The sequence below is a fragment of the Diplotaxodon limnothrissa genome, linkage group LG3 (genome assembly GCF_057381915.1).
Source record: "Diplotaxodon limnothrissa isolate DT_005_m linkage group LG3, D_limnothrissa_male_GT1.1, whole genome shotgun sequence".
Lineage (NCBI taxonomy): Eukaryota > Metazoa > Chordata > Actinopteri > Cichliformes > Cichlidae > Diplotaxodon > Diplotaxodon limnothrissa.
The window spans coordinates 5178974-5201408 of NC_140598.1; the positions used below are offsets into that span (position 1 = coordinate 5178974).

The window sequence follows — 22435 nt, forward strand, 5'->3', positions numbered from 1 at the left end:
TTCAGTTATGATTTTAGTATTACTGTAGTATTATGGTGGTAGTATTGTAGTTATTGCAGCCCAGTAAACTGAGTGTGTTAACTGAAACAGTCAAATGTAGTTGGACGTCTGCAGAGATGCTCTTTATTTCAGGCGACGTTCAGGATACAAATGTTGAAGGACTGACTTACACTGTCTTTGTGTCTTTGTTTAGAAGCAGAGCGACACAGATGGATCCAGTTCTCAACCCTGTCATCACTGTGGTGGTGGGAAAGACTTTCATTGTGACCTCTGTGGAAAAACTTTCAGTCTGCAAAAGACCCTAAAAGTACATCAACGTAGACACACTGGAGACAAACTGAAATACTGCAAAGAATGTGGGAGAAGCTTCACCACACCAAGTGATTTAAAACAACATGACCTGATTCACAGTGGGGTTAAAAAGCACCTCTGTGATCAGTGTGGGTCATCCTTCACCACTGCAAGGGACCTTAAATCACACAAACGAGTCCACACAGGAGAGAAACCACACAAGTGCAGACACTGTGAGAGAAGCTTCTCGCATTCAGGTCATCGTAACATTCATGAACGAACACACATAGAAGGAAACTACAGCTGTGACCAGTGTGACAAGAGCTTCAGGAATCTCAGTTCATACTCTGCACACAAACGATCCCACGTTACTAATAAACTGTTTCACTGTTACCAATGTGCCCAAACATTCACCTCATTGTCTGCTCTGTGCAAACATCAGCGCGATCACTCAGGGCTGAAATCACTCCCATCACTGGATCACAGTGAATCTGAAGACACAGAAAGATCCTCTGGTTTCTGTGTCAGACTCAAAAAGCTTGAGATCAGGCTCCACAGAGTTCAGATAGAATCATTTAAACTTGTGTTGAACTGAACTGGTTGCTGGGCTGAACTTCTACATAATACAGATCTACATGGGATCTTCTTTTCTGTTGTTTTACTGAGTCAGTTTTGTCCTTTTTTCTCTGTCCTGGTTTTGCTCGTCTGTAAATGATTGAAACTCAGTCAAATAGTTCATTGTTCTCCAGCAAAACGTTTTGGAAACTCATGTTTAACCTTTAAAACTCTGACATGTTTTAGCACACAAGGCTTCATCGGGGAGTTCACTCATGATTGGACCATGAGAACAAAGGTTTTTAGTTCTTTCAAAGAGAGTCTTGGAGATGTTTGATGTTTCTGTTTTTTCTACATAAAGGAATAAACTATTTTTCTTGCTTCATGTAGTGTGGAAGTTTTTAATGTTTCTTCGTCTGTGATGTTCTTGAATGTGTTCACGTGAAGATGGTACAAATAAACTCTTGTCAGAGATTTACAGTTATCAAACAGTCAGGTGAATAAACAACACTGAGACACTTGGAGACGGTTAACGTGCTGCACGGGTGAGGGCTCAGAGAGGACTCACACCGAGCTGCAGTAGTCGTTTATTATTTATAGCAGGGTGAAACAAGCATAGCAGTTTCCTCTAATTTTGCATATATGTGTGTGTGTGTGTCTAAGTTCGTATAAATGTCATAGGGTGAACTTCCTCTTTCTATAAACAGAGCGAGTAGTACATTTTGTTCTTTTCCTATTAAGAGTAAAATATGAACATATACTTTAATGCAACATAAAACTCATTAAAGCGTTTCTTCTTTAACATCCCCTCCTGATGTTAATATTTTTCACTTAATCATACTTTATTATCAGCCAACAATCACTTGCTTATAACATTTTCAATTGTAGCATCATTCAGTATGTGTGTGTGTTTCTATACTAAATCTTCTTCATCCGGTTCATCTTCTAGTGGCAGTCCAACATAGGTAATTACTGTGGCCTGTACCATTTTGTCAATCATGGATCTTATGCATGGTAGGATACATGTAGAAAACAAGCACAATAATAGAAGCAGAACTCCTATCAGTACGAGTCCTTTGATCACGAGGGTCTTCCAGCTGCCACTCAGCAGCCAGGTCAGCCAGTCCTCATTGTTCGTGACATAGTCTTGTTGCTGCGCATTACTCAGTTGTCGCAACTTGTCTAGGGCGGTGGTCATGGTCAAGGAGTGCACATTGTCCGGGATATAGGTGCAACAAGTGGTGTTGAACAAGACACAGAGGCCCCCTCTCTCAGCGAGAATCATGTCCAGGGCGACCCTGTGTTGCATGACCACTATTCTGATCGCGTCGATTTCCTCATTCTGAGCCTTATTTATCTTTGTTGAGCTGTTCAGGAAAAGTCCAAATCGGTAGTCAAGAGTCTCAATTCTTAGCGTGTTTTTTCCAGTTCCGACCCATGGGAACAGTGAGTGCAGGACCTTCTGTCTGGTGGTCCACAACTTGAACTCCGCTGGTACATCACTGCCCCAGATTGGGTCATGGGGTTGCACGTCATCAGTGTTCCTCTTGCGTCGTGGTTGGTTCTGATGGAATACTCTGAAGGTGTGGTCTGACACTAAAATTGGGGCGCAGAGTCCGGTACAAGAAAAGCTCACAACTAAGACAAAACTGCTCCTGCAAGGAAAGCTCACTGTTATGCATGCAAGGTGATCAGCTCTAGGTGAGAAGACATTTAAATCTCACACTTGTTCTGCTGCATTTTTGAAGCTCAATTCCAGGAACAGATCGCAGGGCTCATTTTTACCCAGATAGCAAGGAAACATTGAAACAATGTTGAGTCAATATCAGGCTGTGTCATTGAATCAACGTTGAAGTGTGACGTTGACCTAACGTCACTCTTGCACCCTTTTTTAATGTTGAAACAACGTCAGGTTTTGATGTTGAATCAATGTTGAAACCTGACATTGATTCAACGTTATATTTTCTAATACTGTTGACATTGAAACAATGTCAGATTCTGATATTGAAACACTGTTGAGCTATGGTGTTGATTTTCCACCTCTTTCGCACAGTTGCTTTTTATTAAAACAACAGTTAAATCATGACTGGAAATCTACCTTTCTTTATAGGTATTTTAACCAATACTAAACTACTGCATGTTTCCATCAATACTTAAACCACCTAATCACATAATTGTACTTATTCCTCAAATTGGACACCCTTTAAAAAAAACAACAAATGTCTCACAATGTATCGTGTCAATATTAATATCCTAAAATAAGAAAGTATTGCATGTGATGTAACAGAGAAAAAACTAAACAAAAAAAGGTCAATAGGCATGTTTCGTTTGCTAAATACTTTATTAAAAGACAGTTTCCTATTTACATTTATATGTTTCACAGAAGTTTGTAATTTTTTACTCTGGGATGGGGATGCATGGATGTGCGTCCTGCACCACCCAAACGATCTGGGGCATATCGGAGCCATTTCTGCACTGCTTGTGCAAAGACAAACTCGGACATAGAGTTTGCCCCTAACTGCTGCGTCAGGCCATCTAGGACAAAAATACACACACACAAACAAAAAAAGTGAATTAGAGCACATGAATAAGCTCTTGTTAACTGTCTTTAAAACAAAATAAACATGGGGTCCTTGGGCTGTACAAACTACAACCCGAGGACTAAACAAGCCAAAGACCAAAGACTCCATCTCCAGATTAACCGGACATGAAAGTCTTGTTATTAAGAAAGACAAAGTAATATAGCAAAAAAACGGTAAAAATTACCAAATATGCATTTGCAGAGCGCTGTATCTTTAAATGCCCTTTTTTGCTTTGTCTGGTCCTTGGTTTTTTTCCCTGCCCAGTTTAGTACCGAGGCCAGCTCGTTTGTAATGGCATAAGCCATTACACGGCGGACTCGCACCTCCAGTGTGGTCCCTCCAATCAAGGCAAAGCGTCTCACCTATAGACACATTTTAAGAGATGGAATTAGCGTGTCTCATGTCTTTAATGTGTATGCAAGTGCTTGTGTGTTTAATCAACAGGCCGTTGTTATGTATTTAAATCACATCTGACAGCTATTACACTTTATAGTTACAAAGTGTACATAACCTTTATATACTTACCATTGCCTTATTTGCCTCTTGTGATTGAAGAGCTGCCTCTGCATTGTTTAGCTCCTCAATGTTGTGCAAGGGCAAATCCAGAGGCAGTACCCCAGCATCTACCGATTCATTGCAGCAGGGACGGCGGATGGCTCTGACCTCCTCACGGAGTTCGTTAACAGCTCTCGTCAGGTCTGACAGAAAAAGATAATTTTTTTTAAGTATTTAAGAATACAGACAACTTGTCAAAAGTTTCCTTGTGTCACACACAGATATGTACAAAGACACAAGACAGTATTTTATTACCTGGTATTTTCACTCGAGGGGGCTGGGGAAACCGTTTTTTTGTGGGCTGCTCATCCTCTGAGTCACTATATGTGTACAGGGGATTTTGTCTAAAGAAAAAAAGTTGAAAACGGTCATAAGTAATTACAAATGTGCTTTTGGAATATTATTTCCTAAAGTTACAGTTTGATTTAACATTTAACATACAACTGCGTGTGTATATGTAAGCATTTAAACACTGAAGATAATAAAATTAACAGTATTTTGTCTAAGTCTGCCATTGTAGGAATTCATGGCACCGAGACAAAAACTTGGCGCACAGTGTGGCATCAAAATAGGCGCACACCTTTGACGCTGCGTTTTCTCCGTCTTCCTCGTCCACACGTAAATGCTAAAGCAGAGTTTTCGAAAATATCCGCCCTGGCAGGCGTCTTTAAAAATCTCAGTTTTCAGTTGATGAAACGCAGTTTACGTGTGGACAAAAGGTGCAAACGCAAGGTAGGTGAGCGTGTAGCGTAAAGTTTGAATTGAGTGCGAATCGAAGCGGGTGCTCTCCAATCATTAAAAGTAACAAAGTCATTGAACACATTTATACAGTTACCTTTACGTTTATCAATCATATATCACAGATTTACAATTTTTTGTAGTACTATGCTAAAAAGCAACTACAGAGCGAAAGTCTGGGTCAAGCGCCGAGGCGACGGCAAGAACAAAGGAACCCTCGAAGCGTTAAAGCTAGCTTTGTAAGGGAATATAACGGAAAAGTATGAAACGAAAATGTTTTCTTTGTTGATAGACTTTGTTCGCAGTGCAATTTATTTGTTGCCGGATTGTAAGATGAAAGTAGACACAATATCGGGCTCCCACATCTTATCCAAAACTTTACATTAACAAGTTTGTTTGGTTTTTTTTTACTGTTATTCAAATGCAACCATGGAAATAACGAATAGAACAAAAGTCATTCATTCTTACCTTATACTAATCGTGGTGCAGGCCAGTGCGGTGCATGAACTGATGCCTTCTCCGGTCAATTCCACTGAGAGTAAATCTAATGTCCCGCTCTACTGTACAAGACAATGGTTACCTGGAGGGACGTACCAATGTGATAGGGGTGCTGCGGAATAGTCCAAGTGGTAGCAGCTTTAATTTCCCGCTCAACCATAAATTGATGATTTTTCAACGTGATTGTTGTCACCTTGTCAACTATAAATAGATCAACAATCAACGATGACAGAACAACAGTGAATCAATGTTATTTCAATGTCAGTGTCAGGTTTCATCAGTATTTCAATGTTGTTTCAACATTGGTTTTGTGTTGACATTTCAATCCTGACGATTCTGATGATTCAGATGGAAAATCAACATCTGTTCAATGTCTCCTTGCTATCTGGGTATATACACTGCAACTGCCATGAGGACAGGGCCATTTTTTTGTTGTTGTTTGTTTTTCCTTTTGCTCTGTGCAGCATTTTGGCAGCATTTTTAAATTTCTCTTTGTATTTTTTCTTTCTTTTACTAGTGAAGAGATGTAGAGTGAACAGTTATACAGTCTAAATATCCCATATGGGTCGTGTGAAATGGTGTTTTCAGTTTCATTCAGTTGAAGTAAAGAACGTTGAATATTTCTAAGTGTGCTGTTTTGAACCAACATGTCACAGTATGATCAGTGCTGTAATTTTTGACAGTCACTGTATCAATGTTATTTTTGCATCTCTTGAATAAAGGTTTTGACCTGCAAGTGCTAATTTCTTTAGTTATTGGGGTAAAATGGGTAATGTTAATAGGAAGGTGTTTGCCAATTCAGTAACCTAATTTAATGTTAATGGAAACTAACATTATCTCAAATTGTTTAGTTATAATTGTTGTTTAACTGAATCTTGATTTTTGATCTTGATTTGTTCTTTCCCAACATTTTTCAAAAGAAACAGTCTAATTTCTTTGCTGTGATTGATTCCAGAGAACACGGAAGAACTGACATTATTTAACTGTTGATTTATGTAGATTCAGTGGAGGAGTAATGTCAGTTTAATTCTTTACCTACTGTCAATGCAGTGAAATTAGACATTTTGTTTTGAAAGGTTACTGGTGGATGCCAGCAACCATCTTGGAAGAGAACAATATAATCTGTTATTAGGCCTCCATTTGAAAATTGTGTATTTGATACTAGAATATAATAGCAAAATGTAATTTGAAGATAACATGTAGTATTTAAGTGACCAAGTAGTATTGGGTAAAAGTTATTGAATGGTGTTGGGATAAAGTGAGAAAATTGTGAAGGATTAAAATATTCCAAGAGCTCAAATTACTTCATCAAAACATGTTTAAGTCACATTTTATCAACACAAATTGCACAGGCTTATTGAACATGAATAAATTGTGTTAATTTAACTCAATTGTTTAAGTTGCTGCCAAAGCAAAACATCTGTGTGCAACAAATGTCCACCATTGAATTAAGTAAATCCAACAACATATTTTTTTCAGTGTAGTTTGGACTTTATGATTTCTGTAACTGGAAAATATTATTTTGTTTAAAGACAGAAGTGACCGCATAGTTGCAACATCAAAGGGAAATATTAATTAATTAGCATCAAGTATATTTGTTGCTTAAGCGTTTGCACTATAACTTAAGTAGGATTATAACTTTTAAGGAAGGAAAGATTTCAGATATTTAGTTCACTGTTTCAGTTATTTTATATGAAATTAAAACATTTACGTTGGTCAAACATGATGCTCTAAATCAAATAAAAGTTTGAAAATAAATGATGTATTTTTAAATGCTGCAACAAATGTTCACAAAAAGTAACTATAATTAAAACCAGTTAAACAAAATCAAATGTTTGAATCATGCTTAACCAAATGCCAGGCTGGAGAGCTGAACCTAAAGTATACGTAGAAAGATTTCAACATCTGAGCAGTTTTTAATGTTTTTATCACATATAAATGTCACAGCAGTGGGTCCTGGCCCAATGCTTTGTGTTTTTGGTTTTCTTTGACTCTTGTTTTTCTTGGTTTTTGTTCTTCTTATTTATCAGGCTCTCAGTAATCTTAGTTCTCCCTCCCTCAGTGTTCATTTCAGCCTGTGTTTAGTTTCTGTTCCCGTGTCCCACGTTTCATCGTTTCATGTCGAGTCAGCCCTGTCTCTCTGTTTCCTGTGTCTCCCCAGTCAGCCCCGCCTCCCTCGGGCACTCATGTGTGATACAGAGTAATAAACCTGACTACATTTGCTACACTCTCTTTATTACCTGTTACTTTAAAATTCATACACTAATTATGTCTGCCCATCTCTCTAATGTGAAGGTCAAAGGTCAACATCCCAGTGACATAAGAATAATCCCAAAGGGGCAAAGGCAGCGGTTAATTTAGCACATTTAGCATTAAGGGTACAGCAAGGATATACTTTTACTTATTGTGGCAGGGGTGTGGTCTCTGGCCTGCTGCAGTGGAGGCTGGTGGCGGGACGTTGGACGGCACAGGTGAGGGTGATGGAGCTCATGACTCTCCCCTTTATAGTGACGGAGCCCAGATAGCAAGGAAACATTGAAACACTGTTGAGTCAATATCAGGCTGTGTCATTGAATCAACGTTGAAGTGTGACGTTGACCTAACGTCACTCTTGCACCCTTTTTTAACGTTGAAACAACGTCAGGTTTTGATGTTGAATCAATGTTGAAACCTGACATTGATTCAACGTTGTATTTTCTAATACTGTTGACATTGAAACAATGTCAGATTCTGATATTGAAACACTGTTGAGCTATGGTGTTGATTTTCCACCTCTTTCGCACAGTTGCTTTTTATTAAAACAACAGTTAAATCATGACTGGAAATCTACCTTTCTTTATAGGTATTTTAACCAATACTAAACTACTGCATGTTTCCATCAATACTTAAACCACCTAAACACATAATTGTACTTATTCCTTAAATTGGACACCCTTTATAAAAAAAAACCCAAATGTCTCACAATGTATCATGTCAATATTAATATCCTAAAATAAGAAAGCATTGCATGTGATGTAACAGAGAAAAAAAAAAAGGTCAATAGTCATGTTTCGTTTGCTAAATACTTTATTAAAAGACAGTTTCCTATTTACATTTATATGTTTCACAGAAGTTTGTAATTTTTTACTCTGGGATGGGGATGCATGATGTGCGTCCTGCACCACCCAAACGATCTGGGGCGTATCGGAGCCATTTCTGCACTGCTTGCGCAAAGACAAACTCGGACATAGAGTTTGCCCCTAACTGCTGCGTCAGGCCATCTAGGACAAAAATACACACACACACACACACACAAACAAAAAAAGTGAATTAGAGCACGTGAATAAGCTCTTGTTAACTGTCTTCAGCGGGGAGAAAGTATGTAAACTCCTAGGCTGATAAACATGAAAGTCACCAGGCGTAAATCTGCAAACTGCCGCATTTGATTCCCAAAGAGCTATGAGCGGAAAAAGTGATAAGTCTTAGCATGGTGTGCCGTGTATCCTTTAAAACAAAATAAACATGGGGTCCTCAGGCTGTACAAACTACAACCCGAGGACTAAACAAGCCAAAGACCAAAGACTCCATCTCCAGATTAACCGGACATGAAAGTCTTGTTATTAAGAAAGACAAAGTAATATAGCAAAAAAACAGTAAAACTTACCAAATATGCATTTGCAGAGCGCTGTATCTTTAAATGCCATTTTTTGCTTTGTCTGGTCCTTGGTTTTTTTCCCTGCCCAGTTTAGTACCCAGGCCAGCTCGTTTGTAATGGCATAAGCCATTACACGGCGGACTCGCACCTCCAGTGTGGTCCCTCCAATCAAGGCAAAGCGTCTCACCTATAGACACATTTTAAGAGATGGAATTAGCGTGTCTCATGTCTTAAATGTGTATGCAAGTGCTTGTGTGTTTAATCAACAAGCCGTTGTTATGTATTTAAATCACATCTGACAGCTATTACACTTTATAGTTACAAAGTGTATATAACCTTTATATACTTACCATTGCCTTATTTGCCTCTTGTGATTGAAGAGCTGGCTCTGCATTGTTTAGCTCCTCAATGTTGTGCAAGGGCAAATCCAGAGGCAGTACCCCAGCATCTACCGATTCATTGCAGCCGGTATTGCGGATGGCTCTGACCTCCTCACGGAGTTCGTTAACAGCTCTCGTCAGGTCTGACAGAAAAAGATAATTTTTTTTAAGTATTTAAGAATACAGACAACTTGTCAAAAGTTTCCTTGTGTCACACACAGATATGTACAAAGACACTAGACAGTATTTTATTACCTGGTATTTTCACTCGAGGGGCCTGGGGAAACCATTTCTTTGTGGGCTGCTCATCCTCTGAGTCACTATATGTGTACAGGGGATTTGGTCTAAAGAAAAAAAGTTGAAAACGGTCATAAGTAATTACAAATGTGCTTTTGGAATATTTTTTCCTAAAGTTACAGTTTAATTTATAACAACACACACAGGAAACGGAGATGTGCAAGAAGGTACAGTATACAAGGAATTTTTGAAGTGCACAAGTGTACACGGCTTTGCATTTATAAAAGGTTTACAAGCTTCCACTTTTTGGACTATATTATGTGGTGATATTGCAGTATGCAAGCACCACAGATATGTACAAAAGACAAGATCATAAATTCTTAGCAATCAAAGATATGTTTGTGAAATAAAAAAAGTTTTACTTGTGCTTTCTTTTATGACTGGTCTGAGTTTCAGCTTCGGACTGAAGGTCAGACGTATCACAGTGTTCACTTAGATATTTCTGAAGACTGCGTTCTGCTTTGTGAAATGTGTCTGGAAGTACAAACACAATGTATGGCCAGACATAAATTAGGACATGAAAAACTTGTTATTGTTACATTTATACAACACCAATCCAGATGATACCCACCATGGCTTATTAGAAGTCGGACTGGTGCATAGGTGAGCCATGTTGAACCAGGATGAACTCTCCTCTTTACTGCGTCGTGGATCCTGAATGTGTCTCACAGAGGATATGGAGGCCATGACAATTTCTCCCCATTTATCCATGAACTAGGGACTATTTCTGTACCACCAGTGCTGAACAATGCACCAGTCTTTCATTTTTATCTTTTTTTTAAATTTGGAGTCCTTTTTTGCCCTGTCTAGGATAAACAGGAAACAGATAATTACAATATATTTCATAGTCACTACAAAACTTGATCTATTGATTAAACTAAATAATAAATAATAGCTTAAAATGTATATAGGCAACAATTACAAGCAAACCCGTATATGTAAGCATTTAAACACTGAAGATAATAACATTAACAGTATTTTGTCTAAGTCTGCCATTGTAGGAATTCATGGCACCGAGACAAAAACTTGGCGCACAGTGTGGCGTCAAAATAGGCGCACACCTTTGACGCTGCGTTTTCTCCGTCTTCCTCGTCCACACGTAAATGCTAAACGCAGTTTACGTGTGGACAAAGGGTGCAAACGCAAGTTAGGTGAGCGTGCAGCGTAAAGTTTGAATTGAGTGCGAATCGAAGCGGGTGCTCTCCAATCATTAAAAGTAACAAAGTCATTGAACACATTTATACAGTTACCTTTACGTTTATCAATCATATATCACAGATTTACAATTTTTTGTAGTACTATGCTAAAAAGCAACTACAGAGCGAAAGTCTGGGTCAAGCGCCGAGGCGACGGCAAGAACAAAGGAACCCTCGAAGCGTTAAAGCTAGCTTTGTAAGGAAATATAACGGAAAAGTATGAAACGAAAATGTTTTCTTTGTTGATAGACTTTGTTTGCAGTGCAATTTATTTGTTGCCGGATTGTAAGAAGAAAGTAGACACAATTTCGGGCTCCCACATTTTATCCGAAACTTTACATTAACAAGTTTGTTTTGTTTTTTTTACTGTTATTCAAATGCAACCGTGGAAATAACGAATAGAACAAAAGTCATTCATTCTTACCTTATACTAATCGTGGTGCAGGCCAGTGCAGTGCATGAACTTATACCTTCTCCGGTCAATTCCGCTGAGAGTAAATCTAATGTCCCGCTCTACTGTACAAGACAATGGTTACCTGGAGGGATGTACCAATGTGATAGGGGTGCTGCGGAATAGTCCAAGTGGTAGCAGCTTTAATTTCCCGCTCAACCATAAATCGATGGTTTTTCAACGTGATTGTTGTCACCTTGTCAACTATACATAGATCAACAATCAACGATGACAGAACAACAGTGAATCAATGTTATTTCAATGTCAGTGTCAGGTTTCATCAGTATTTCAATGTTGTTTCAACATTGGTTTTGTGTTGACATTTCAATCCTGACGATTCTGATGGTTCAGATGGAAAATCAACATCTGTTCAATGTCTCCTTGCTATCTGGGAGGAGACTGGCGTGGGGGAAGCGTGTAGTGGAGGAAGCCGAGGAGAGAGCTGGTTTCTGGCTACAAAGATGGCGTCAAACCAGAAAAGATTGCTCGTGGTCAAATAACGTGTCAATCACCTGTGAATCAAACTGTGTGTGGCTCAGTTCATGTCACAGTGTTGTTTAGTATATCTTCACTTGTCTCACTCTCCTTCTGTTCTGTCCATCAGGACGATCCTCAGCGCTTACACAGATCCTCCATCGATGTTTTGGATCCAATCAGTGATCAGTTCTACGAGGAGGCCTGGATGTTCACCAGCGCTCGCTACACCTCCATCTACCAGAAGGTGAGTGTACTCCTTTGTACTCAGATTAACATTTTACTTCTTAAAATACATTTTCATATATGAGCTTTCTATTATTTCATGGGCCATTTAATCAATATTAAAATTACAAGCATATCAACAAAGGTGAAGCTGGTTTTTTCCACTTGCTGTCACACAGTCATGGAGGAATACAATAAATACATAATCAGTCATAGATCCTGAACAATGACATTAAAAGAAAGTCTGTGGCTCTAAAAACTAAACAGTATAAAGACATGCTCCAAGCTGCTGTTTCTCTCCTACTCCTCTAGGTTTTCCACTGTCGGCCATCCAGCGATGCTGGAGGGCTACCTGGCCAATGCTGGCCTACACAAAGAGGTCCCGGCTCGGAGGAGCTGAAGAAGATCCTTGCCTTCCTCGTCAGTTTCCTCTTCAGTTCCTATCCCAACAAAACCTTCTTGCACCTATTAGCTCCAAAGAGGCTATGGTGCCCGTGGAGGTCTGGACCTGAGGCCTGTGCTCATCACGTGGATAGAAAACACTCTGACACCATTCTGGAGGTCTGATGGGACTCTGACCAAAACACAGATGAAATAAAACTTGTGGCTGGAGCTTTTAAAATGACTTTTTCACCTCATAGATTAATGCTCATGATTGCATGTTAGCAAGACAGCATCTCCCCAAGGTGAAACTCTCAGGAGACATTTACTCTTAAACTGTAATCTGGTTGAGACTACTTGAGGAGATCTTAGTAGCGAGTATGTGGATTTAGTCTCTTCACCAACAGCAGACAGACCCATGCCAAGAAAGCAGACATGTTCTCAAAGAAAGCCGAGAGCAGAGATTGGAAAAAGCTAAAAAGAAAAAGCTGCAGCTTCAGACGACTATCTGCCTGTAAGGCTGAAAAAGTCCAGTTACGCTCTATTTTGGAAAAGCTCCCAGTTTTGGTGACCTGGACTTTTATTTCCCCTCTTCTGCTACAGATGTTGACTGTGACCTCAGAGGCCAACTGGACCACACAGCTGCAGCAGGAGTGAGGGAGAGGAGTCTTCATCCAGCTTCAAAGAAAACATCCAGGTAAAGTGACGTGGATCAGCGGATAAAGCCGTCTCCACTTTCAAAGGAGATCCTCTGAGAGAGAGACTCTCTGAGCCATTTTAGCCTCAAATTATAGGACTTTATAGTACAGCAACACTTTTAAAGGACAAAAATAAGATAAACTGTGACTGTAATACAAACAAAGTATTGCATGTTTTTTTAAAAGTGTTCCTCCGATGGGCAGGATATCACTATTAGACTGTCCCACCAGCCAACTTCAACAAGAGAGCACAGCAGCATTCAGTGATCAGCACAGATGTTCCTCTAACACTCAGCATCTGATCCCTGTTGGTCTGTGTGCTTCTGCTTTTGCTCAGTTAGAAACCCTGCAGCAACCCGACCCAAAACTGTGTCTTCTTGTTGGCCTCAACGTTGAAGTGTCAAACGTCCAACATCTGGAAAGGAAACCACGCCAGTGTACTGTGATGTTTCACCAACATGTGGCAGACGCTGGTCCTGCCTTTCATGCTGACATCAGCAGAGAGCCCCGCCTACCTCAAAGCCTCCCCTGTCATGTATTGATCAGGATGATTATGAAGATGAGCGAGTGCAAATAAGACTGTAAAAGTCCACGAGCAGAATGTTTGGATGCTTTCTAATGATTCATGAATATCATGAGAGTGTTTGTGTGTTTTGTCTTTTCTTTGCTGACGTTTGTTACTAACAAAGACAATTTACGCTCTGTGTGTGTTTTCATCCTTACCAGCCGCACTCTAACTGCAATGAAGGAAACAAACTGTAGAAATGGTCGACTCAGTGACTTCATAAAATATTGAAGTGGTTCAGGTAGAGCCAGTTTTTAAATGACCATGAACACTGAGCGTATTGTATCTGTACAGCATGTTTTTCTATTAGACAGATTTGTAACAGAGGCCTTGCTCTCAGTAAGTTTGAAATCCTTTTCTGATTTCTTTTGTAATCTCTGATCTTTGTGTATCCTGCTCAGTTTGCATGCTGCCTGTAGGAGTTTCTGTCTTTGTATTTGAAGAGAATTCATTGAATATACTCAGCTGCTTCCCTTTGGTGCCTCACACATCACTGAAGTTTTTCAGTGTCCAGTTATTTGTTTTTAATAGCTGTTTGAATTCTCTGTATGTTTGACCCTCTAGACTGTTTAATGGACTGCTCGTCTTCCTGTTTGTAACCACTGCCTGTTTAGGACTAAAGATTTGGAATTTTGACTTTAACACAGCCTCTGCGTGTCGTCCCTTTGTGTCCTCGTCCTCTGTGAATGTGTCACAGATGTTTCCATGATAATAACACAGCTTTCCCACAGTGGCTTGCAGCAGCATTTATTCACAGCACATTTGAGAAAGGTTCAGATTAACTCGATGAGTTTATATTCAGAATGATTCTGACAGTGGGCCACTGTGAATTGTGATCTTTCATCAGGTCAATGTTTAAGTTCAGTATTTCAAAGCAGGAGCTATGAACAGTCATCATGTTGGCATTAGAATTATTATTATTAATCATTATTAATAATGTCGTTACTCATATATAACTCCGCAGACCACGGCCTCTCTATGTGAGGATCTAAACGTATTCTACGCTAGATTCGACACAGCGAACACCATGAGACCGGACAGTGTGCGCACCGCGGATGACGTCAGTGTGCACACTGTGTCTGAGGAGGATGTGCGGAGGTGCTTCAGGAAGGTGAACGCACGCAAAGCTACTGGTCCGGACGGGATTCCCGGCCGCGTCCTCAAGACATGCGCGGCTCAGCTGGCTGGAGTGTTCACGCACATCTTCAACCTTTCCCTCTCTCTGTCTGTAGTCCCAGCCTGCTTCAAAATGGCCACCATCGTCCCTGTACCCAAATCCTCCACCATCTCCTCATTGAACGACTGGCGACCTGTAGCCCTGACCCCCATCGTAAGCAAATGCTTCGAGAAGCTGGTCAGGGACTTCATCTGCTCTGCACTACCCGACTCACTGGACCCTCTACAGTTTGCATACCGCCACAACAGGTCCACTGATGATGCCATAGCCCTGACACTACATACTGCCCTGTCACACCTGGAGAAGAGAGACACGTATGTGAGAATGCTGTTTGTAGATTACAGCTCAGCATTCAATACCATCGTTCCCTCGAAGCTGGACAGGAAACTGCAGGATCTAGGACTGAGCAGCTCCCTCTGCAGCTGGATCCTTAGCTTCCTGTCTGACAGACGCCAGGTGGTCAGACTGGGCAGCATCACCTCATCCCCCATCACACTGAACACTGGTGCTCCACAGGGGTGTGTACTGAGCCCTCTCCTGTACTCACTCTACACCTACGACTGCACAGCCACTAACAACTCCAACATCATTGTGAAGTTTGCGGACGACACTACAGTGGTGGGTCTTATCACCAACGGTGATGAGACGGCTTACAGGGAGGAGGTCAGCGCCCTGACCCACTGGTGTCAAGACAACCATCTCACCCTCAACGTCGCAAAGACAAAGGAGTTGATAGTGGACTTCCGGAGGTGCAGAGAAGTACACACCCCCATCACCATCAACGGCGCTGCTGTGGAGAGAGTGAGCAGCTTCCGGTTCCTTGGAGTACACCTGGCTGAGGATCTTACGTGGTCAGTACACACAAACAAAACAGTGAAGAAGGCCCAGCAGCGCCTCTTCTTTCTCAGGAGACTGAAAAGATTCGGCATGAGCCCCCGCATCCTCAGGACCTTCTATCACTGTGCCATTGAGAGCATCCTCACTGGATGCATCACCACCTGGTATGGCAACAGCACCGCCTACAACTGCAAAGCTCTCCAGCGAGTAGTGCGGTGCTCTGAACGGATAATTGGAGGTGAGCTTCCCTCCCTCCAAGACATCTACAGGAAGCGGTGCCTGAGGAAAGCGGGGAGGATCATCAAGGACTCCAGTCACCCCAGCCATAAACTGTTCAGACTGCTTCCATCAGGAAGGAGGTTCTGCAGCATCCGGTCCCGTACCAGCAGACTGAGAGACAGCTTCTTCCATCAGGCCATCAGACTGCTGAACACGTCATAGACACCTCAGCTTCACTACTGGAACTTCAACACTATGCACTCCACACTGTATATAAATGCCACTTGTTTTGCACATATTCAACTCTGTATATTTTATATATTTTATTTATTATTATTTTTTTACTATTTAATTTGTAAAAATGTGTATACACACACACACACACACACACACGTAGGATAATATTTAGTATACACATCCAGAAATGCATACACTATTATATATTGTACATATATTTATTAGTTTCAGGTTGGCCATTCTTGTATTTTGCTCATTTGTGTTGTTGTGTTTGCACATCTCTGTTGCTTGTGGGGCTCGCACACAAGAATTTCACTCGCATGTGCTGTGCCAGTGTGCCTGCACATGTGATGTGACAATAAAAAGTGATTTGATTTGATTTGATTTTTGACTTTGATTAGTATACATGAATTTTATCAATAGTGAAAAATAATGAATAATTCATGTATAACTTTTATTGTGTTTTGTATATTAATTATATTTAAATAGAGATGTTGACCCTGTCTCTACAGTAGCATCAGTGTAACATACATTATTGGTCCAAGCTGTCATAAATGGGGAGCCTGATCCTTTATTATGAAAACATGACGAGTATTTTTCTTGTCAGTTGGGAAGAAGTTGGTCTTTTTTTCCTTCTTTTTGCTCAGTTTGTCTTTTCTTTGATAATTGAAACTCTGATCAAACCTACTCATGTTCACAGCATGTAAAAGCAGCTGACAGTCCGTGGCATTGTTGTTTGTAGAGGTGCAGTGTAGTGGGAGCATAAATCAAAAGAAAACAGTAACATTTATGTAATAAAACATCTGAATGAAAATGAACAGGCCCTTTATGAACTTCAAAGGGATCTGAAAACAACACTTTTTAAAAGAGTATCTTGGGGTGTAGGTGGTCAAAATAGAAAACTGAGCTGAGACTCTAAGTTCAATCCATCCATTCGTTTTTACTTAGGAGGAAGAAATGTCAGGCTGGTGCAGGCTGGTTAGGTGCATGTGGTTATCTTTACCTAAATGAGTTCACTTTGTGGCTGCCAGGTTGGGCAGAAGTACCTGTCCCCTGTTAGGCTTAGCAAGGTTCTCCAGGAGTTTCTCCATGGGTAGAGCTTCTAGCTCCTCCAGCACATCTGTGGCCGTGCAGACTGCCACTTTCTTGGTTGCTCTTTTTACCCCACTGGTGGATGAGCTGCAATGGTCTCCATTTGTCCCATATGTGTTTACTTCTTCTTCTTCTTTTGCATATTAAACACATTATTCTGTTTCTATGTATTTGCTATGATTTGCTATTTGTTAAGTAACATTGCTTCACTCACTATGCCGGGTTTGTGTGTGGAAGCATTCAGTTGCTGGCAAATCAAACATTCTGCAAATGAAGCTGAATACTCAGTTACATGTTTCTTTACATCTTATTATGTTACAGATTAAGTCATTTGTTCATACTTTGTTTGTCTTTTCAGGCTTCATGAGGGTCAGGTGTGGGGAAACGCCCGCCCGGCATTTCCTCATTTTAAAGTCCTGCTGATGCCACACATGACATCAGCAGGTCAAACCAAGTGGAGGGGTTTGTTTGTCCATAGAGATGCTTCCTTTTGTTTGTTTTAAGGTTTAAATGGATTTGTTGAATGTGTTTCTTTTCATCAATACTGCCATTTAGTTGTGTAAATGTGCATGTTAGAAGTGTGAAGAGGTTTTGTGTTTAGAAATGTATAGAAAGCAATCATTTCCTGACAGCATGTCTGATGGAAATAAGTGCAGATTATGTATGAAGTCTAACTGCACACAGTAACTGTGTTACAATAAGGACTTAACAGCGCCCTCTGCTGGAGTGTTTCAGTACTGCGTTAACTAGAATACACCACCTCCTCCTCACACCACCTGCTACAGCTCTACTCTTCTATGACTACAGTCATCCACAGCACTGATGTGAGGTCACATGGTTCATATGTAAGGAGCACAGCTGACCTCAGGTCAGTTTAATGACTGTGAGCAGCAGCTGTGTTATTGTCACTGTGACAGGGAGACACTCTCAGACACAGCGCTCATGTCAGCTTGTTCTCATGCAGGAGGATCAGGAGCTCCATGTTTGTCTTTCTGTTTGAATCATGATGTGTTTGTGCCATCAGAGTCTGTCATGAGTACTCAGGGTTTCACAGCAGCTCTTCTGGATGCTGACGAGGACTCCAACCTCATGTTTCACCTCTCTGAGCTTCTGATGTCTGTGAACACTCGTGTTTCTTCTCTGGGCTCATCTGGACAAAAACACCTTTCTGTGTTTGGCTGCAGCCTCATTCTGACTGACAGGAAGTGTGTTATCCATGAGCTGCACTTCTGTGAGGAAGTTTCCTGCTGTGTTTCCTGTCTGTGGACAAACACGAGTGTTCCAGCTGAGGACTTGGTTCCTTCCACCTGTCCATACAGGACATCACGCTGTCTGCAGCTCTGTAAATGCAGCTCCAGGTCCTTCCACGTGCTGCTCTGTATTTGTGCAGTTTGTAGTGTGTCCTGGGAAACGTAGCACACATGGTGTTCTTCTGCTGTTTCCTCCTTTCACTGAGTGTGAAACACTGACGCTGTGCTGTTGTTCACAGAGGGGAGCTGATTCTAGCTGCAGCTGGACTCTGTCATCTAACTGAATGTGTTGGTGCTGATCACGGGGCTCTGAGGGGGGAGCAGCAGGAGGACTCTGGATGCTGACGTCAGTGTATCTGTGGAAGCTCCCACAGCGTGTCTGTCATTCAATATTGTGCTGTATATTGTATCTATGCAAAGATGAACAGACTGTGTGTTCACTGGTCTCTGTGCTGCAGCTCTGATGTCATCATCACTCCCTCCTCCACCCTCAGCAGTCCCAGCATGCTGCTGTGGTGCACCCCACCCTCACTCTACACCTGAGCCACAGACCACACCCTCCACCTCAATATACACCACAGTTTTCTCTGCTGTGGAAATGAGATCAGGAGGAAATCATCATTATTATTATTTAATAAACGCTCACATTAATGTGGGCTTATTTGTTTCATATTAGAAACATTAGTTGAGTGTTTTTAGTATAAAATGGTCAAAGTCCCTCTTTTTGCTCCTCCCCTCACCTGTGGATGGGCGGTGCTGTTACCGTGGTGACAGCTTGGATGTGTTTCAGTCCTGCCTGGTTATCACTGCAGGAATCTTTCACATTTATTACAGGTAATAACTCTTGATTTTTCTGTGTATTATGAACCAAATGTATCCTGATACACACAGAGATGGATGAGCAGAGGTCACATGATGAAAGAACAAACATGGAGTCTTTGATTTATTTAGATATTTATTGATGAATGCAAACAAACCTGACACTGAACCATCGTCCAGCAGAACAAACCTGATCACATGACCTGCTGACCCAAACAGTGCAAAGCTCCATGGCAACAACAACAAACAGCCTCACATATGTTAACAGAGGCTGTTAGAAGCACAGAGTCTTTACAGTCTTTCTCCTGTTTGGACACAGATCTCTGCACATCTTCATCACAGTTACTCACAGACGTGCAGAGTGTGTGGATATCAAAGCTAAGTTTCCACCATGTTTGTAGTCTGTACTGGGACTCATGGAGCATCTCTCTATGAGCACTCAGTGCTTTAAACAGTGAGTCCCAGTTTAACCAGCAGCCTTCACACCACACATCACACAGACATGGAAACTTCAAACCTCAGACTGAAGACACCATCAGAAATAAACAGATTGTGATGAAGATGAAGAACTGGACCAGTTTGCTGTGGTTTCTTCTGTTCCTGTCAGAAATAAGAGTCTGGCAGCACTTTGCTCTCCTTCTACATGTTTAAGGAGGAAGTGAAGAAGAGCGAGTGAGTCGTCTTCCTCTGTGGGCCCAACATCAGGCAGCAGCCACGTATTTTTAAAAACCCAGCACACTGCTTCAGAAACACTGAGTCCAGGTGACCAGAGTCATGTGATCAGTGAGGTCTTCACTCAGGACGTCACAGCTTCAGGACCTGATTCAGAGGTTTATAAGGACGTGGATCATTGGTGCTGATGTTGTGTGAGAGCTGGTGAACCATGGGGAACATAAATAACAACCAGGCCATCAGCAGTTCTACCCCCAGCTCTAACACCTACATAATACACTATACATATAGTTATTGTTAAGGTTCAAATATTGAGGAAGGAGAGTACAAACAACCAGGTCCAGAAGAGCTTGGTCAAACAATTGATTTTAATGAACACAGGCGTGGGGGGACCAGCGCCGTACGCAGACAGCGCTGATCTCCGACTAATCAAAGCATAAACAGATATTTTATACCATCGGGGTTTGGATTTAATGACGCCCCTTCAACGTCACACAGATACATACATACATACGTCAAATCAAAACCACAATGACTTTTAACACAGTTTGAAAAGAACATTATCTCTATCTTCATGGCAGATGTTTCCTGTCAACCTTTTGACTGCCGCTTCTCCAAAACCACAGACCATGCTCTGCAGTAAGATACCACTTCTGCACGCCCGCAGTTGCAAGCAAACATGATTAACCTCTCACCTATAACTGAATGTATCTACTATGTGTGTGTGTGTCACGACCTCACTTGGCACTCTGTGTCACCTCTCACCTACTAACGCTCGCAGTCAAACAGAGGCCACTCTCACATGTGTCAGCAGTTTACTAAAACTATATATGTAGTATATTGAATAAATGTTTTAATCAAGAACCTCTACTAGAAGCTTAATAAAAGAATATAAAAGTATAAAAGATAATAATGAACAACCTGGTTATTCAAATAGCATCATCCAAACAGCTCCTCAGAATCAGCTGCACTTACACTCTGCTTTTAGTTTCACTTTTGCAAAAGCACGCTCTGCAAACCTGCAGTTTCCTGTCAAGACTTTGCACAGAGTGTCCTCAGAATCAACAGAATCAGCCCATACACACTTAAGATTATAACAAGCATTCAAAAGCATTTAAGATCATAGATTCAACTCAACAGTTTAAAGTGGTTATAACTGCACCTGTAGTAAAGGCTAATTGGGTACCAAAATGTTTAAACATCTGAATGCAATATCAATGCTGTAGATTATATTATTAATGCAATGGTAATGATGATGATTACTAACAGTAGCAACAAAATAATTTCCCTGATCTCCACATTATACAGGTTATAGTATGTTATATATAAACGTAGCTGAAGCAGTTTCATTTGTAGCTTCACGCTGCACTTCACATGTTTGTCCACCAGATGGCAGCACAGAGGCCTGTGTTGGAAAGCTTTGAGTAATGAAGCGTTTTCAATCCAAGCTTCAGAAAGCTTCATGTGGTCATCAAGGAAGCAACCAGGAAATATCTGCTGTGTGTAAAAACAGCAACACAAGAATCCAGGATGAAGACAAGAAACTCAAAGCTCACAAAACAGGTGGAGCTAATTTTGTGACGTGTTTCTGTAAAAACACCACAGAAGTGAATCATCAAAGTTTCCATGTGAGCTGATGATGCTGCTGCAGAGTTTCTGTGAACCTCCTGTGACCCCGCCTCCTCATACAGAGACATCTGATTGCTCTTCAAACTGCATCACGTGGACACATGTGATTGTGTGTTGTAGTATTGATCCCAATGCTGGTATCAGTCCTGGATCAATAACACTGGATGGATGCGTTCAGCATGGAGCCCTGAGCTGTGTTACAGACAAACATGGAAACTGACAGGTCTGTGTCATTCACAGTCTGTAACACTTCTAAACAACAGAGGCTGACCCAAGTGCCTCAGAGCCAGGCACGCTCACATCACAGCTCTCTAAATAAGCCAGTTTCAAAATAAGAGCTGAAAGCTGTGTTTGCTTGTGTTAGCTTATTATTGTGGAGACTAACATTCAGTGATCATGTGTTCAGACTCATAATGATTACTCTCAGAAATCCTGATCTTTGTATTTACTGTGTGTTGGATCAATAACTGAGATTCATGGTATCACACAGCTGTGCTGCTGCTGATGTCAGCACATCTGGAACAATACGAGGTATCTGCTACCAGACTGAGCAGGACGTGAGACCTGTGGACTGTTTAAAGCTGTCCCTCCACAGCTCACTCAGACCTGATCCACACCTCAGTGATATTCTCTGACTTCCTCAGTAGAGACAGAAACCATTCAGATCTGGGACCATCAGCTGACTGATGATGTCACACAGACTGTGTTTTTCAGGAACAGTGATTCTGATGTGAGCCTGCTAGCTGACAGCAGACCTGATGAAAGCACATGTTGACATCTGTGAGGACAGACTGGACTCTTTGACTGCACCTTGGTTCTCCTCAGAGGTCTGTACAGGAGCATGTCCACCCCCACTGAAGATCTCAGTCACTGTGAAACATAGAAAGCTGCTTGTGTGGCCTCTGCCTCACATGTAGATACAGCTACAGGTTTCTCTGTCAGTCAGACTGAAACAGTGTCCTGATGCTGCATCATTCAGCTCT

The 22435-nt window shown here is 41.2% G+C and overlaps 3 protein-coding genes across 3 annotated transcripts in view; 2 read left to right on the forward strand and 1 right to left on the reverse strand.

Annotated features, from left to right (window-relative positions):
* The window catches only part of LOC146634314 (NLR family CARD domain-containing protein 3-like), a 494998-nt gene that overhangs the window by 448836 nt on the left and 23727 nt on the right, over window positions 1–22435 (reverse strand). The window lies entirely within an intron of this gene.
* Window positions 1–22435, forward strand: part of LOC146634319 (protein NLRC3-like) — a 580191-nt gene that overhangs the window by 77509 nt on the left and 480247 nt on the right. The gene's annotated exons all lie outside the window — the stretch shown is intronic.
* On the forward strand, window positions 10831–13074 carry LOC146634320 (uncharacterized). Its single transcript, XM_085346868.1, has 4 exons — window positions 10831–10857; window positions 11599–11898; window positions 12189–12437; window positions 12861–13074. Exons 1-4 carry the CDS (start codon window positions 10831–10833, stop codon window positions 12912–12914), a joined length of 630 nt encoding a protein of 209 aa, XP_085202994.1. The 3' UTR covers window positions 12915–13074.

Excerpts from the sequence above, each read along its gene's own strand:
- LOC146634320 (XM_085346868.1), top strand. The coding sequence starts at position 10,831 with ATGCTAAAAAGCAACTACAGAGCGAAA. Across the intron at positions 10,858-11,598 it reads AAAGCAACTACAGAGCGAAA|TGGAGGAAGCCGAGGAGAGA; the intron begins GTCTGGGTCAAG and ends GGAAGCGTGTAG. Across the intron at positions 11,899-12,188 it reads ACACCTCCATCTACCAGAAG|GTTTTCCACTGTCGGCCATC; the intron begins GTGAGTGTACTC and ends CTACTCCTCTAG.